The sequence below is a fragment of the Pelodiscus sinensis genome, chromosome 1, assembly GCF_049634645.1.
Source record: "Pelodiscus sinensis isolate JC-2024 chromosome 1, ASM4963464v1, whole genome shotgun sequence".
NCBI classification, from domain to species: domain Eukaryota; kingdom Metazoa; phylum Chordata; order Testudines; family Trionychidae; genus Pelodiscus; species Pelodiscus sinensis.
In genome coordinates, this window is record NC_134711.1 from 215,179,107 (window position 1) to 215,198,173 (window position 19,067).

Consider the following 19,067-nt stretch of genomic DNA (forward strand, 5'->3'; position numbering starts at 1 on the left):
CGTCCCTAGTTCGAACTAGGGACCAAGTGTTGACATACCCTAAGGTGCCACAGGACTACTCGTTGTTTTTGTGTTTAGTTTGGTTTTATTTTTTTAACTCTATGACTGGCTTCAGCATTGAAATGAAGAAAGGTTTGTGAAACAATATCTAATAGAAACAATGTGATATTTGGCCCAAACCACAGACTACAGAATGGGTTTGAGTTATTTCTGGGTCAAAAAATTTTTGTTTAAGGAACCCAGATAATTATGTACTGTTTGGATTTGTAAAGTAGATTCCAGTAATTCAGATTAATACCATCAATCTAAAGTGAATTTCCTATTGTAGAAATAGTCTTGCTGCAATTTAGGACTCAACATTTATTTAAGTTCCCAAATTCCCTTTGATTACATTGGGTTTTAGGCACTTAGTTATATAGGATAGGTCCCTATAGGATAGGCCCCATAAAGCAGTGGTTTTCACACAATGTTCATGGAATGTCAGGCACTGGGTCTCATTGCTGCAGGGTGATCCGATGATCAGTGGGGGTGCTAAGGCATCTCCACTGTCCTGGCACCACAGACTGCTCTGCATCCCATAAACGGCTGGCAGCAGGCCTGGCTCCTAGATGGAGGGGAAGAGAGTGCACAGGGCTCTGTACTAGCACCACACTCCCATTGTCTGGGAATTTTCTACTAGCTGCTTCTGGGGTGCATGGTCTGTGGTGCCCCACTGCACCACTGACTGAGAGCTGCTCAAGGTAAGTCCCTCCTGCCCCATCCCTGCTCCTCCTCCCAAGCCAGAGCCCCCTCTTACACCCCAAAGCTCTCATCCTCACCTCCACCCTGGAGTCCACACTCTACTCAAATTATGTTGGGTTGTGGGTATCAACAGTTTTTTTTCAGCTGGATCACAAGAGAAAAAGTTTGAAAACCACTGCTATAGAGGACTACTCTTTTCCAGACCTCTGACTAAGGCCACGGTCATGCGGTCATGCAACTTCCTCCTAGTAGGTAGACTTATACACCCACATCATGGTCCATTGACTTTTTTGCAGTTATGCATGGATGCAGGAGTCCAAGCTGCCAAATGTAATGCATTTGCCACCTTTTTGCATATTCCTGGGGAATTCTCACATATCTAGCTCTGCGACAGCAAGGCAGCAGGTATTTGCCTGCAGTTCTGCATTTGCATTGCTAGAGGTCACTAAGGCACCCACTGAGCAGTCCGCAAGGCACCATTTCTCCATGGTCCTCCTGCTAGGTCAGGAATGAGCAGCTTGGAGACAGCACAAGACAACAGCTCCAGACTTCCACTCTAGCTACCTGAAGGGCCCCTACTCCTGTTCCGACAGTCCCTGGCCCTCCTGGAAGCTTAACACTCACCTACTCCCAGGAGCCACCAGCATTAACAGCCGCCCCAGAAACCACACAGCTTCTGTCTCTGTGCATCCCCACTGCCGTTGCCAAGTTTTGTGCAGCTTTATGACCTGCCTCAGCAGGTTACATACAAATCATTTATTCATATGCAAATTAATCACATTTGCATAAAATGTTATAGACAGTGCACAACAAAACTTGGCTGTAATGAGAAGTTCACCAGCGTAAATCCAGTTGCAGAATCAAGATTTAAGTTGTTTCAGTCTCTATAAATTATGTAGATGGCTGTTCTTATTTTATAGATTTTTTTCCCCACTAAATCTACTAGAGTTATCTGGGAGTTGTTTAGCTTTATATGTGTAAGGAAAAGTATTGTCACATTTACTTTTTTTTGTGTAAAGTCCTATTTATTGAATAATTTTATGCTTAGCAACCTGGTGTTATTTATTCAATGTAGTTTGCAGGAAGAAGCAAACTCTGCTTTCCCCTTAAATATTATTTGGAACCAACTCCATTCTTCACAAAGGTCACCTAAATTGAGAGGTCCCAAGGCTAGGTGATGGCATTAGGATTCCAAAAAGGCACTGCTGTAGAAAGATTGAAATACTCAAAATATAAGCAATAGAGAAAACTGTGTCTAGACAGGCATAATTACCATAGAGATTTTATATATATTTTAATTAACGAGCATTTATTGATATATTTATTTATTTCATTTCTTCGTTATTAAAACTTTTGCCTGTTCTGTGCTTTGAGTGCATTTATAAATATTATTTTTCACAATAATACACAGTTCAAAGAAATCCTAATGATGTGTCTCCAAATACTTCACCAAACACCCCTCTATTAGGAAACTATTAGGAATCCTGTTTGTATTTCCCAGTAAATGCCCGGGAGAACAAATGAACTGTGCAACTTGAACTGATCCTTTCATTTTTAACTCTGACAAATTGAAACCAGAAACAGACTTCACAGTTTACCAAGGGTATGTTTACATTTCAATTAGACACCCGCAGCTAGCCCATGCCAACTGACTTGGGCTTGTGGGGCTCAGGCTAAATGCCTGTTTAATTGTGATGTATATCTTCCAACTTGGGATGTAGCCCGAGCTCTGGAATACCCCACTCTCCACAGGGTCCTTGAAACCACCTTCTAGCCTGAGCCTGAATGACTACACCACAGTTAAAAATCCCGTTAGCCTAAGATCTATGGGCCCAAGCGCACTAGCACAGCCTGCCACACATCTTTAATTGCATTGTAGACATACCCTGAGACTGTTCTGCATCCAGCTTCATCTATCACAAACATCCAAAACGTGGTTAGCTCAAGTTCCTCAGCTGATTTCTCTATTACCTTAGCCTTGCATGGAGAGCAATGATTTTCTCTGATTAATTTGGACCCAAATAATATAAGACTTAGTGGAGAAAACGTCAGTATGTGAGTTTGCCCCTGGAAAGCACAGTGGGAGTCAGTGAAGAACATTGAGTACTAGCACAACGTACTCTCAGTGAACAACCTCTTTCCATCTCCTCAAGACAAGTTGCCATGTGCTGCCACAGTTGGTGTTGCTAAGTGAGTTTAAGGTTTATACATGTAGAGTGCATTGCAGTAATTGAGTTGGGAGGTCATAGACCTCTGAGGTGAAGTCCAAAAGAAGATGGCACAGCCTATTGACTGTTATCTGTAAAGGGTAAAAAGTTATTAGGAAAGTTGTGGATAAAATGGAGAGAGTCCAGAGGAAATCAACAAAAATAGTAAGAGCTTAAGAAAACATGACTTATGAGGAAAGGTTAAAAATACTGAACATGCTTACTTTTGAGAAAAGAAGATTGAGGGAGGATCTGTTAACAGTTTTTATTTATGTTAAGAGGTGTTATAATGAGGACAGTGATCAGTTGTTTCTTATGTCCACTGAAAGCAGTACAAGAAGTAAAGGATTTCAGTAAGGGAATTTAAGTTAGATATTAAGAAGATCTTTTCAGTCTTCAAGAAAAACAGTTAAGCTCTTAAACAGTCTTCCAAGCGGTTATGGAATCTGCATCATTGGAGTTTTAAGAATAATTTGGACATATATATCTGAGAGGTGATCTAACTTGGTCTTGTATCAATGCAAGAGGGTGGGAGGGGACTGGATTTGATTACATCTCAAGGTTTCTTCCAGTACAAAGTTTTTATGATTCTGTAATCTCAGTCTTAACCAGATGGCAAGCTGGGTGATAGTCTATCATTCAAGCTGCAGTCTTAGTTATGTGCTCCATAAGATGGTCAACAAGTGCTCTAGCCAGGTGTGAAAAAATTGAGAGACAGTCAGCCGTCATTTACAAATACCTGGCAGATCTTGGCCCTGCTGTACTCAGTTGCAGAGTACTGTCCACCAGTGTGGGCAAGAAGCTGCCACACCCAACTTGTGGGGAAGCAGTTGAATCAGATCATACTAATTAGCATGAGAATTTTAAAATCAGTACCTCTACTGTGGCTTTATATATAGCAAACATTGAATTTCCAGCTATCCTTTGAGATGTGGATAGCATGACCACTTAAATGTGCCAAAGATTACCCAGCACTTCTCATCTAGTGGTTATGATAACATACTCTAACAATGCCTGAAATTGCAAAAACCAGTATGGATCTTGTGACCACCTCATGCCTTTGAATCTGACCTGGGAATGGCAAAGTATCTTGCCCTCATCTACCATTCTAAACAATCATATTATTACTGACCCAACAAGCCGCCCTACAGTTTTCGACCTGTCACACAGTTTGGACCACATCCAAACAAGCCATATAAGATGTAGGCACTTAATACACAAATGGAAAATCAAAGATCCCCCTTTGTGTGGCTATAGTGAGAACATTCAAAACTTCTCAACACATCATAATGCAGTGTCCCAAATATGGATTCACAGGTGATTTGGGTGATATCCACAGTGTCACAAAGACTTTGAAATGTCTTGTGGACCTAGAACTGCAGATATAGAATGTTGGTTTGTAGATGCCATGCGCTTATGAGAGAGAGAGAGAAAGAGAAATCACACATGGATAAGTGTGGAGATTGAGAAAGAAAAACAGCATAGAATACTCTGTCCTTCCAGGGTAGTACAGTAATTTCTCATTTAACACGGTAGATATGTTTTCAGGAAATGATCATGCTAAGTGAAAACGTGTTATGCGGGGTCAGTTTTCCCATTGAAAATAATGGAAAAGGTGGGGGTTGCGTTTCAAGCACATGTGCGCTTGCAGCTCCAGTCTGCACTTGTTAGCAGCTGGGACCAGGACATAAGGTTGGGGGAGAAAGGGGACTGGGTTAAGCAGGGAGGGGAGGTGTTTGGCTCTGGAGAAGGGAAGAGAAGGACATGGGAGGGGTCTTGCAGCCAGAGGCTGGGTTTCCTCAGGTGGCCGATCACCGGCAGCTGCGCGGGGCTTCCTCTGCCTCCCTACAAAGCAGAAGGGGTTTGCTGCTTGCCGCCCCGTTCTCCGATGACCCCCTCGGCCAGATGCCTTGCGTCCGGCCAGAGGGGTTCACCGGGGAACGGTGCTGCGAGTGGCAAACCTCTGACGCTTTTCAGGGAGACAGGGGAAGCTTCGCGCAGCTGCCGGCCACCTGCTGGCCCTAGGGGAAATCGTGTTATTGCAGGGACATGGTCGTGTTGTTTGAAAAATGTTGCCTAAAAAAAAAATCGTGCTATCGCGAAAACGTGTTAAGCGGGCACATGTTAAGTGAGGAATTACTGTATTTCACATTTAGTTTTCCAGGTTCTGAAAGCAAAGACGATCAGTTACTTGGCTTCATATTTTATAAGCTCCACTGCTTTTTCAGTGGAAATGTGATTTTTTTTTAAACCAGAGCTTTTGGGGCATACTACCACAAGTTATCCCTTAGAAATCCATAGGTCTTGTCCAGACCTGTATTGGAAATCAAGGGATACCTGATAGTGGTCACTTAACACTACATACGAAATGGTCTGTATCCTATATACACCTGTGTGGTATTGTCCTGTATACAGTTGTTTTCTCTTATGTAGGAGTGTGGGTATGCATAATTATATCAGCTTGTAATATACACAGTATTTTATATAATTGCGCACAATTTATTTTCATGCACAAGCCTAGTGTTTTAAAATGGGCATGATAAAAAATTAAAATATATTTTAGGATATTCTTCTGCAACTAAATTTTTAATGTTGTTTTCATTAGGTTCCCCCTGACCTTCAAAATGAAGTGCTAATTAGTTTATTAGAGACGGACCCAGATGTTGTAGACTATTTGCTGAGAAGGAAAGCTTCCCAGTCATCGTGAGTAACCTGTTTTTTCATCATCTCTGTTCCTGCTGGGAATTTTCATTTTCCATTGGAAGTGTTCAAAAGATTCTAGTTTTCCTCACTTCTTGTTTGTATTCTCTGAAGGAATCACAGAGTGACTATGTCTGAATAGTGTCACTATAACATTGACTCTGCCGAAGAAATTAGGCCTCTTCAGCATTATTTTCTAAAGACAAAAGTTGTTTATTGTTTCTAAGAAAGGTTTGTGTACTGTTGCAGAGAACATAATGTTAGGTGTACATAAATATATTCAGTGCACTATAACCTAGTAATCCACTGGTACATGTCTTGTGTTTTGTTGTGATCTTGTGCATTTGGTAACAAGGGTACATATTACACTATCATTGAAACATACCCTGTAGTGCCTTAACAGAACAATGGCTAGAAGTTTGGCCAGTCTTTTGCCCCCCTTCTGTCGTATGCATTCATACAGTTCCAAAGTAGACATGACATTGCTAACACTCTGATTGCTGTAACAGAAAATGTATTGACAGTGGAAGGACATATCTAGCAGTATGTTTAATGAAAGTCATGATGAGGAAGAAAAAAAGAAACCCTGCCAGTCACCAAAGCAAATGTGGTACATGAAATATTTGTGTTCTTTGATGTTAAACATTTTCTATGCCTATCTACACCCATGTGCCTTGGTGCTATAACTTTATACATTTGGAACAGTGAGATTGCCAGCTGTCTAACAGGATTCCTTCTGGCTTTGGTAGGTCCTGGGACATCAGACCTTAAAATCATGACATTTTTATATATGGTAATGCTATCTAAGGTAATTTTTTAGGAGTTTCCTAGATTGAAAACTATTTGGGACAGGCTGGATTGAATCTTCCTGTGTATATGGAATATGCATAGCACATTGTGGTTGCTTCCAGAATAAACAATTAGTTTCTAAAATTCACCAGAAATAATTTTTCTGTCTCTCAAAGGCCTATACATCTGGATTTATGGCAGTAAAAGTCCATGACTTTATAAGCAGAGGTATGCAAGCAACAATATCATTAACACTCCTTTAAAAACTCTCTCTAAAATAATTTCTAAAATTTTTAAAAATCTTGCCATATACAAGTTACATGAAGATGTAGTATTGGATGGTCACATCATTTCAAACATACACATCAACATAACATAACATAAGAATGGCCAAACTGGGTCAGACCAAAGGTCCATCTAGCCCAGTGGCCAGCACCAGGTGCCCCAAAGAGAGTGGACCGAAGACAATGATCAAGCGATTTGTCTCCTACCATCCTTCTCTAGCCTCTGACAAACAGAGACCAGGGACACCTTTTCTATCCCCTGGCTAATAGCCTTTTATGGACCTAACCTCCATGAAATTATCTAGCTTCTCTTTAAACTCTGTTATAGTCCTAGCCTTCACAGCCTCCTGTGGCAAGGAGTTTCACAGGTTGACTACACGCTGTGTGAAGAACTTTCTTTTATTAGTTTTAAACCTGCTACCCATTAATTTCATTTGGTGTCCTCTAGTTCTTCTACTTAAAGAACTAATAAATAACTTTTCTTTATACGCCCTCCCCATACCACTCATGATTTTATATACCTCTATCATATCCCCCTCAGTCTCCTCTTTTCTAAACTGAAAAGTCCCAGTCGTTTTAACCTCTCTTCCTATGGGACCTGTTCCAAACCCCTAATCATTTTAGTTGCCCTTTTCTGAACCTTCTCCAAGGCCAAAATATCTTTTTTGAGGTGAGGAGACCACATCTGTACACAGTATTCAAGATGTGGGCGTACCATAGTTTTATACAGGGGCAGTAAGATATTCTGTGTCTTATTTTCTATCCCTTTCTTAATAATTCCTAGCATCCTATTTGCCTTTTTGACCGCTGCTGCACACTGTTTTGGAAGTTTTCAGGGAACTATCCACGATAACTCCAAGATCTCTTTCCTGATTTGTCATAGCCAAATTAGCCCCCATCATACTGTATGTATAGTTGGTGTTATTTTTCCCAATGTGCATTACTTTACACTTATCCACATTAAATTTCATTTGCCATTTTGTTGCCCAGTCACTCAGTTTGGTGAGATCTTTTTGGAGTCCCTCACAGTCTGCTTCTGTCTTGACTATCCTAAACAGTTTGATATCATCCACTAACTTTACCACCTCACTGCTTACCCCTTTCTCCAGATCATTTATGAATAAGTTGAACAGGATTGGTCCCAGGACTGACCCTTGGGGGACACCACTAGTTACCCCTCTCCATTCTCAAAATTTACCATTTATTCCTACCCTTTGTTTCCTGTCTTTTAACCAGTTCTCAATCCATGAAAGGACCTTCCCTCTTATCCCACGACAACCTAATTTGCACAAGAGCCTTTGGTGAGGGACCTTGTCAAAGGCTTTCTGAAAATCTAAGTATACTATATCTACTGGATCCCCCTTGTCTGCATGTTTGTTAACCCCTTCAGAGAACTCTAATAGATTAGTAAGACAGGATTTCCCTTTACAGAAACCATGTTGACTTTTGTCCAACAAATTATGTTCTTCTATGTGCCTCACAATTTTATTCTTTACTATTGTTTCGACTAATTTGCCTGATACTGAAGTTAGACTTACTGGACTGTAACTGCCAGGATTGCCTCTACAGCCCTTTTTAAATATTGGTGTCACGTTAGCTACCTTCCAGTCATTAGGTACGGAAGCCGATTTAAAGGATAGGTAACAAACCACAGATAATAGTTCAGCAATTTCCCATTTGAGTTATTTTAGAACCCTTGGATGAATGACATCCGGTCCCGGAGATTTGTTGACATTAAGTTTTTCGATTTGTTCCAAAACCTTCTCTAATGACACTTCAATCTGGGACAGTTCCTCAGATTCATCACCCACAAAGGACGGTGCAGATTTGGGACTCTCCCAAATCAGTAGACGCTTTTATGTTAGACTTCACTATCTATGGTATATAGAGATGTATGATTGTGTTTTCCATGTGGATATATTTTCTGATTTATCAAAGACTTAAGTCACAAAACATTGTACATGTGAAGGTTTATTCTTGAATCCTTCCCTGAATACTCTTGAAAACTGTTTTACAAAAGACTCACTTTTCTAGGTGATTTATGTTGATTTAAATATGTTTTATGTTGCAAACTGTTGGGTAATAATTTGGCTAAGAGATTAAACCAGTGTTTCTCACAAGTGGTCCACAGACCCACTCTGAGAAAGCTGCTACTGGGACACTGCTTCCAATGGCTCCGCTTGGCTGCAAACGGTGAACTGCAACCAATAGGAGCCGTGAGGCTCCATGGCTGCAGAGCCAGTAAGTAAACAAACTGGACCAGTCCAATACCAGCTTTCTCAGTGGGTCCACAGACCACTTTGAGAAACACTGGCTTAGAAAGAATATTGGCTCAAGTGGTAATGCAAGGAGTGCACGATTTTAAAGAGATGGGTATGTTGTAGAAAATAATTTCCATTTAGAGACTTGGTGGCATTTTTCTGGCTACATATATCTTGGTAATTTTCCTGTGAGAAATAAGAGGCAGTAGAGAAAAAGGGAGATGTTCACATAGATGTCATCAAAATGATTCAAAATGTCATCAAAATGTTCCTTCATGGATTTTTGTTGACCATGTATTTGAATGTGGATTTCAGTTTTGATCCATAGGATGGAAAACTTTAATTATTCCTCAATAATTAAATAAGACTCCATCAGCAAAGAAATGAGTTGGTTTCATAGCATAGTGTGTATGAACAACGTCAACATTTTATTCTCATGCAAATTATCCTGAGGTTGCTACTACTGATGCACATACTCGTCTAGACTTCCACATCTATATTTTTAATGCCACTGCAAATGTTCTTGACTCTGTTTTGGCCATAACATAGCAATCTCTCTCTTTTTTATTTTTCCTCCTCAAAGGCAGACAAAATAGAGTTTGCCTCATTCTCCTCTTTTCTTAAGCTTAGAGTATCTTGTGTGAAACATCAGGGAAAGGTAATAAAGTGAGGCATTGAGAAGTGATAATTACTATTAACATTGAACTAAATACTACATTATCTTTGTGGATAATTTTCCTGACGTTTTTGTACTTTGATTTGATGACAATGAAACTTGGGTTGGCAGCTGCAAAGTGAACCAAATGTAAATGACCTATAAGTAAAAATTATTCCTTAGGACCATTTAATGTTGTCCATATTTAAGTAGTCATCATAGACAAATATTTGAAAATCGTAGGTTTTTTGTTTTGTTTGAAGTTCTCTTTAGATAATGGTTTTTAATTAATGCTAATTTGTGACCGAGGTAAAAGATTACATTTTAAATCTTACCATCCCTCTCCAGGTGGAATTGGAATATAGATTTTCCTAAAATAGTTAGAAATCAGTTGTATTCTTTATAGTTTTTAATACTGCACTCATTGTAATATCTGAGTGCCTTGAGGTAGTGGCATTAAGCCATATGACTACATGTTTCTCATGTTCTGTTTATTCTGTCATTTTCTCTCCAAAGAAAGACACACATGCAATAGAGTGTCTTGTTCTCATAAAGTGTCTTTATATCTGTTATTTGCTTATGTTAGAGAAGAAAAGGTCAAAAAACTGTGCCTTGCACTTGTAGCAGAAGTTGGTGATATTTGTGGCGATTCTTAGTTTTTGAGTGGGAGTTCACTGTAGTCTCAGGTGCTGCTATACCATTGCTCTATATAATAGTTGCCTCCTTTAAGAGTGAGTGATTGTTATACTTTTGTGGAAGGTTTGAAATGTTGGGAGAGAGAAAAAAAGACTCTTTGCTCGGATGAGCAAAGTGTATAGATTCCTTCCCCCTCCCCCGGTTTTTCTGGACCTTGATAACCAGGGTAAGTCAGAAATGCACCCTCCGTAGAATGATTTGTTATTAGTAGAAGTATATATAATGCAGCCAAAGTAGCAGTATCTGAGTGACATTACATAAGTTCAGAAGGACATCAGTTCCCTCAAGGAAATGAACAGGGTTCCTTTAATGGCATTTTGTGTTTTGCTCTGGAAGCTAAAATGGTATTTTTGAACTAGTCTGTAGTAGATCAGCTTGGATTTACAAAGTTTGGGAGCTAAGGCCTGTAGTGTCATTGTTTTAGCACATCTTCTACCTGGAGATGTATGACATGGTTTATGATTTATTTTTCTTATCCTTTCCTTCACCTAGTTAAGAACCTATAGAGGATAATTTTACAGGGAATCCCATTACCTATCCTCCTTTAATAATCCAGAGTTGTTTTACTAACTCTTTAATACCCCATAATCTGCCCTTGCTTCATAGAGTGTACCTATATCATACTTATTTTGCAAGTTTTCCTTTACAAGGCTCCCCAGAATGGAGCAAAGAAAATAAAAACGTATTTAAAAAATCAGGCAGGATAACACAGAATTATTGAATCTTCTGTGACTTTGTGTTTTTCCTGTTAATTTAACGTCAGGATTGCAGTGTTGGAGAGAAGCTAATACAGCGGGCACCATTAAAATGTTGCTATTTTACCACAATCAGTAGTTAAATTCATTGAAGTACAGGCAGTCCCCGGGTTACATGGATCTGACTTACATCGGATCCCTACTTACAAACGGGGTGAGGCAACCCCGCACTAGCTGCTTCCCCCGCCAGCAGACCAGGGAGACGCGGAGCAGCTTTTCTCAGCAGACACCTCAGCTTGAGAATAAAGGACTGAGGGAAGTGAGGTGTGGGAGAATAAAACTGAGCTCTGGAGAAATGTTTGGCTAGAGTTTCCCCTACAATATGTACCAGTTCCGACTTACATACAAATTCAACTTAAGAACAAACCTACAGTCCCTATCTTGTACGTAACCCGAGGACTGCCTGTATTTTATGGTTCCTTCTTTAACTTGTGGTCCCTATGGTATTCCACTAAGAGTTTACTCATATACAACATTTTCAAATAGTCGTTGATCCACACATGCTCTTTTGGCTCACCTACAGGTTTCATTCAAGATGATAAAGGGTGGGGCGGACCAAAGTCATTTCCATTTCTGTCTCATCTTACTGCACTGTCTAGGCTGGATCTGTTAGGGTATGTCTACACTACCCCGCTAGTTCGAACTAGCGGGGTAATGTATGCATACCGCACTTGCTAATGAAGCCCGGGATTTGAATTTCCCGGGCTTCATTAGCATAAGCGGGGAGCCGCCATTTTTAAATCCCCGCTGCTTCGAACCCCGTGTAGCGCGGCTACACGGGGCTCGAACTAGGTAGTTCGGACTAGGGTGCCTATTCCGAACTACCGGTACACCTCGTTTCACGAGGAGTACCGGTAGTTCGGAATAGGACCCTAGTCCGAACTACCTAGTTCGAGCCCCGTGTAGCCGCGCTACACGGGGTTCGAAGCAGCGGGGATTTAAAAATGGCGGCTCCCCGCTTATGCTAATGAAGCCCGGGAAATTCAAATCCCGGGCTTCATTAGCAAGTGCGGTATGCATACATTACCCCGCTAGTTCGAACTAGCGGGGTAGTGTAGACATACCCCCAGTGTCCTCTTGCTTTTAAAAAATATGCAGTTGTACAGTTTTACAGTTTTTACTGTTTTTATTGTTTTGTGGAGTTTTTGTAGTTTATTAGTTTCAGGATTAAGATGGGGGTTCCTTTTTGGGGGAGTTTTGTTCCCAGTGCAAATCCCTCTTTATCCTGTGTATCCAGGTGTAGATATTGGACTGTGTTGAAAACCCCAGGCTTTAAACTCCTAAGCTTTTTGTGCCTCCTGCCCACGTTCCTCCTTGATCAGTGAGGAACATCGATACTGCCTCTGCTGGTTGGAAGAAGTCTACATTTCAGCCAGCTGCAGTATCTTCTAGGCCTCCCCCACTGTACCTGAGAAGGCTGCGGTCTCAACCTCCAGAAGCACCTAATGGAAGTCACTATAAGATTTCATTCGGACCCTAGTTGGGCAACCCTACTGTGCATCAGTTTGAGGCTGCGAGGAGAGCACCTTAAATCAGGGGTTCTCAAACTTTGTGATACCGCAACCCCCCTCTAAGTTGCTCACAACTCCCCAGGGGGTCGGGACCCACAGTTTGAGAAACGTGGCCTTAAACTACGGGATTGAATGTCAACACCAATTGTACCATCACTATGGACCCTGCGCAAGGGTCTAGTCAGGAAGTAAGGAAGCATGCACATAGCATGGCAGTAAGTCTTCCTCCTTCCATGAGTTCCAGTCATAGGAATGGAACATACCCTAAAGCTCACAAGCATAAATGAAGCTGAATAAATTGACAGCTCCACTATGGACCCTCAAACACAGTCAACATTGATGTCCTTCAGAGCTAGGGTTTCATCGGTTCCTGGGAAGACCATTGATCCTGTTCTGGTTATGGGGACTGAAAAAATGTCCTTGTCTCCGGAGAGGTTGGAAAAGGAGTTTGCCCTGGGAGATCCAAGGTTCTCATGCCTTCTGGAGTTTCTACTTCTAGGTAGACTTTATCTACGGTACAAGATGTGCCTTAGTGGCCATCATCCCACCATTAGAATAAATCATGAGGAAAATGTCCCACTAGTTATTATAAACAGGTCAAATAGAACCACTTCACACTCCGGGCCCAATAGAAGGACTTTCCCCAGAAGAAGTGGAGATTCCCCTTCTTTGGGATTTCCTCTTGTCTTGAAGGCATTGGGTCTCACCCTCAATTTTAAAGTCCACCTAGCAGATATTAGCGCCTTCCATCCCAGCATGGAAGGACACTGTATTTACACATCTGTCGATCACTTTGTTTTGAAAAGGCCTCATTAGACTCTTCCCTCCGATACAAACTTTTATGTCCCCCATCCCAAATGGGATCTTAACCTAGTTCTATGAGCCACTGGCTTCATATTCTATGTTCCTCCTTTCCATGAAAGATACCTTCTTTGTGGCTGTCACTTTGGTGAGAAGAGTAGGTGGACTTGGGTCCATGATGGCAGACCCTCCTTTCACTACTTTCCATAAGGATAAAGTCTCTCAGTGCCTCCTTTCCAAGTTTCTGACAAAAGTTATATCATAGTTTCATTTGATGCAATTCATCTACTTACCTGCTTTCTTTCCAAAGCCTGGCACCTTAGAAGAGGAACAATCATTGAATGATGATTACCTGTTTGGTTCGTTCCATTTGGGGCACCTGGGATTGGACACTGTCAGAAGACAGAAAACTGGGCTAGGAGAACATCTGACCCAGTATTGCCATACTAATGTTAAGCATGTTGGAACTCCTCGGTCCAGCAACCCCAGGAACTAAGCAGTCCCGAACCAAGGAATTTACCGGACCTAGGGAGATCAGTGCTCTGCTACTGGCTGCCAGATCCTGCTCCTGGGTTCCCTTCTGGGCTGTTGGCCCCACTCACAGCTGCCATCTCTAGCCACTGGCTTGTTTCTGGCCCCTGATGGGGCTCCCATCTGCTAAACTCTTTGCCAACCAGCCCTGTCTTCCATCCACTGACCCACCTGGCAGTGGCATCTGGCCCTGGCTGAGGCTTCCGGCCACCAACCCCTGCTAGCTGGCTATGCTATAGCTTCCGGCCTCTTGCCGCTGGCCGTGCTACAGATTTTGGCCCTAACTGGGACTCCTGGCTGCTGACCTATGTGAATTTCCTGGGCAGAACTTCTGCCAGCCAGCCCAGACACCAGCCCGACTGCAGTTTCCGGCCCCACCCAGATTTCCTGGCCACCAGACTCCAGGCTGGCCTCTGCTCTGAGCCGTCAGGGGTCTCTGTTGCTGATGTTGCTGGACCAGAGAGTCCCAGATTTCAGAGGTTTAACTTGTATTCTTACGATGACTTCAATTTCTCGACATCTGTTGGGACTTTGCTTTCTAGGTGCAGAAAACAAGAACAATCAGGAAAACTTCTAAATTGTTTATTACAATATCCGAGAGGATTAAGTGGAAGGCAGTCTCTACACAGAGAATCTCTAAGTGGATTTTGGGGTGAATTACATGCTATGAGTTGTTGGGACTGCCTCCACCCCTGGGATGAGGGCTTACTCCACAAGAGCCCAGGCTTTGACCTCTGCTACCCTCCATGTGTGGTCCAGATCTGTATTGTATTTCCTGCCCTCTTTCACCTCTGCTGCAGATTTCTTTAATTCATGGTGGAGAATGAACTGATTATGTGAGCTTGGATTATCCCAACCGACCCTTTATTACCTCAGACAAAAACAGGAGGCAAGTCCAGGGCACATGTGTAGAACAACAGACACTACTACTTTAAAAATCTCTGGCTCCACATGCATGGTGTGCATGCACGTACCCTCAGTGGAATATATATAGGGACCACATGTCTCAAAGAACCTCTAGTTACAGGTAGATAACATCCTCATCCCCCACCTAAGTATAGAGAATGTCTCAACTATCAAAGTGCAAATAAATGCTACAGTGCAGTAAGCATCCACTTATTAGTGGAATCATTGTAGATGAAGGAGGTTTTAATTTGAAGAATATTCGGTCATTTGCTATTTGTTTAGCACACAGCATGTGGCTCGTGTTATTTTACAAATTCCTATTTTTAAATTGTTTTTAACAAATCATTGGAAACTGAAAATTAAATTCCCAGCCCCAAAGTGTTCTGCATCCTCTATTTGTCCATGCTGTATAGAGTAGGGTCATTCTGGCATATAAACATTTTCTTTTAATTTTGAAAAACAGTAATTTAAGAACTACTTGGAAAGTAGTATATATGTAAATAATTACATGGGTTTGTTAACAGATACTATAGAAAGGATTTTTTTTTAATAAAAATTTGGACCTTTCCAAACTTGACAGTTTCCATTTAAGTAAGTCTTTATCAGGGATTCTATCGAGACGAGGTAGAATATAACAAAGATCATTCCAGGTAAGACGTTATATGACTTTTACGTGTTACTGAAGTTGTGCTCCCACTTCATTTGCTCCTTCTTCCCTCTTGCTGTTTCTTGTGTTACCTTGCCATAGCTAACTGGATGTGCAACCCCTCTTTTCCTGTATCTTACTTAATTAGACCCTGACCCAACAAACATTTATACATGTGGATACTCCCACTGGCTTCAGTGATAATTGCATACAGGTTCATCTTGCAGTTTTCTATAAGGTTTCAGCAGCTTTCCGCTGTGTACCTTAGGGTAACCAAAAGTCCCAAATTTATACAGCCAGTACCAATATTCTGGTGTCTTATGCAGGTGCCTGTTACCCCGATTATTCACACTTGCTATCTGTCTGGACATTCTAGTGTGGTGTTTCTGAAAGTGTACCGTGGAAACACTTTAACTGGCCACCCTGGTTTGTTTATGTACCGGTACCGTGGCCACGAAGCCTCGGGGCTCCCATTGGCTCCGTTTAGTCCTTTGCAGCCAAGAGAGCTCTGGGAAGTGACATAGGCTGGGCCACCGCTTCCTGCAGCTCCCCTTGGCCTTAAAGGACGAAACGGAGCCAATGGGAGCCACGAGGCTCCGTGGCCGCGGTGCCAGTACATAAACAAACCAGGGTGGCCAGTAAAAGTGTTTCTGAAAGTGCTTCCGCAGTACACTTTCAGAAACACTGTTCTAGTGTACACCTAAACTCTGATTTTCTAAATCACTCTCAAAATCTCATTCAAAATTCGTTTTGAGATGGGAATTGCCATGTGGTGCATATTTGCATGGTACCTAGTTCCAATGAAACAATGATCCTCTTTCTGGACAAATGACAAACTGGTGGAATATTAAGTAAATACACAACATGCTTTTCGAGTGGCAAGACTGACAGACCATTTGAGACTGGATTAACACACAAAAGAACCTCTCCCAAATTCTGGGTCTACCAAAAATATACAAACTTACTAACTTCTCCAGCTGGATTCATTCCATGAAGCTTTACAAGCCCTAAACTCCAAAATACAAAATAGTTACTTTTGGTAGAGTGGATCCTACATTTTATTCACATTCCTTCTCTTTCTTCCTATGGAAGCAACCATAGAGTGCTGAGCTTAAATTAATTCATCTATATCTAGAAATAATTCTCTGAGCTGATGCTGAACTCTGCCATTGGGGAACTGATACTGATTGGGATCCACAAGTGCTACTACAGCAGAAATAGTAAATAGTGAAAACCTTCATAAAATTCGGGTATCAGTTTTCCCAAAATGTTTGCAAAATTGGTGTTTATCTGATGGCCCGGGCTATGTCTTTTTACCTTTTCATCCAAATTCAATTACAAGATGTATCATTATGGTAAAAAGGTAAAATGGTAAAAACTTAAAATATTATCAGAAGAGCTAGTTCTCATGTATGTTTTTGCATAGGTTATTTGTTCTTGATTTGTGTATAATGGAATCCTTCTCATATGATGACAGAGATCACCTAGGCATAGCTCTTTGCCTCTCTGAGTGGAAGGGGAAAGTAATTGTGACATATTGCCTAATATCAAACAAATCTGTCACCCCAAAATTCACTGTCACTACAGGCAAAATGGTTAAGGTAACATAAGGAATCTATCCAGTGTGTATTTTTTTCTTGTGTTGAGCTGTACAGTTTTTTGTTTTAAATTGCAACATCCATTGAGGTTTACTGGCCTCTGCTGGCCATTTTGTGGCAACAGTTTTAATTAATCCCCTAATTTTGTGGAAAAGTCTCCTCCATATTGCTTGTAAAGTGTTTTCATTTCAGCAGCTGTAATCATCTCCTTTCTTTATTGTTGTAAAAATGCAGCTATATCTAATGGACTAAGAACACTGTACATTAACAATTTTTTTTATCATATTCTGTCAGAAGCCCTGAGATGCTACAGTCTGAAGGGTCATACTCTATGGGAGGGAGACATTCTTCCACGGACTCCAACAAAGCCTCAAGTGGAGATGTCTCCCCTTATGACAACAACTCGCCAGTACTGTCTGAAAGGTCACTGATGGCAATGCAAGAAGATATTGCTCTCAGTTCAGATAAGCTATACAAGGTACCTGAACAGTACATGTTGGTTGGCCATTTGCAATCTAAATCAAGAGAAAATTCGCCTGGATCATGGGCTGGGAAAGGTAATTATTTTTTTCACATGCTGTTTGTAAGGATATGGTGTGTTGTGTTGATTGTTTCCTCGTCGTCTTCAGACCTATTTACCCAATGTGATTTCTCTTGCTGTACTCAACCTGTGTTTTAAAAAATGGGTCCACATAGATTCTTTTGAATCCCTCCCTTTACATAATGGCAGGTTTTCTATTTGTTGGTCTCAAAGCATTATGCTAACCTTCTATTTTTATATGTATGAGAGCATGGCACTTATGCAGCTAAAATGGTGAAGAGCGCTGTGCTTCAAGATTAATATATTGGAGCAACAGAGTGCTTTCGTAATGAACAACTGACATCTTCCCTTCTGTGTTGGGCCATAAGGCTCTGCTCCTCAACCCATGCTTGTGAACTCTGCTTGCTGTCCCCACACCATTATGCTGCATTTGTGCATTATTGTGCAGCATTTCCTGAGCTTTTGAAAGTTGAAGCCAGCATTTAGGAAATTAAAACCCATCACACATTGTCCTTCCATCTTTCCATACTAGCAGAACAACATGGGGGCACCTTGGACTGCCACTATCCTGCAATGCAAGCCTTGTCCTACTGCTTATCTCTGTAATCAGCTAATGCCCTCAGCGGTATTGAAGGGACCCTTTCAAGTTATAAACTCCATTTGATTGATTATCTCTGTGAAGGACTACCGTTCATCCTGAAGTAGTGATAGGCTACCAGGACTCCAAAAGATTCTTGACATCAGAATTGCAGGGTACTTGATGAGTAAATTGAGTATAGATAGTGATAGACAGCATTATTTTCAAAGGACTTCAGATGCCTAAAAATGCAGATAGTTGGCCAGATGGATTTTCAAAGCACCTGAACAGGTTAGGTGCCTAGCTCCCATTGAAATCAATGGGCATTTGATAGCCCTAACTCATTTAGACATTTTTTAAAAATCCCAGTAGACCTCTGTCTGCATCTTTAGGCATTCACATATGCCATATCTTTCAACTCTGCTCTTGCTCATGTTTCCAATAAGGCTTAAACTGGGAAATGATATGCTGACTTGTCATATCAACCATATTCTAGAGATTTGTATGCACAGTAATGATATTCCAACTATCCATTCCATCTGAAGACTTTCCTATTGAATGAATTCAGAAAAAGGCACAAAATCATTATCTATTAATACACCTTCACAGTGCACACTTTATGTGTCCATCACTAATTACACTGATGTACAATTTTTAGAAGTCGTCTGCTTCAGAGATCAAATGTGCTATTTATTATGTATTTTGATGTGCTGAATTCAAATATGACAATTAAAACAACTGATTGGCTACTGTTTCCAAGATATTTAAGTTTTTACATTTTACGTCTATGTATATTGTGTAGATAGTAGAGTTTTAATCATAAATTGTAAACCTAGGTCTTTTCATGTGTTTATGGTTGCTTTATATG

At 41.1% G+C, this 19,067-nt stretch overlaps 1 protein-coding gene across 8 annotated transcripts in view; it reads left to right on the forward strand.

The window, feature by feature from the left end:
• Positions 1–19,067, forward strand: part of ARHGAP6 (Rho GTPase activating protein 6) — a 479,589-nt gene that overhangs the window by 455,671 nt on the left and 4,851 nt on the right. For 7 of the 8 annotated variants that reach the window (XM_075914901.1, XM_075914913.1, XM_075914924.1 and 4 more), the window contains exons 10-11: positions 5,554–5,651; positions 17,376–17,638. In XM_075914901.1, coding sequence (XP_075771016.1) covers positions 5,554–5,651; positions 17,376–17,638 — 361 coding nt within the window. The remainder of the gene's footprint in view (positions 1–5,553; positions 5,652–17,375; positions 17,639–19,067) is intronic. The other variant, XM_075914907.1, reaches the window with a different exon arrangement.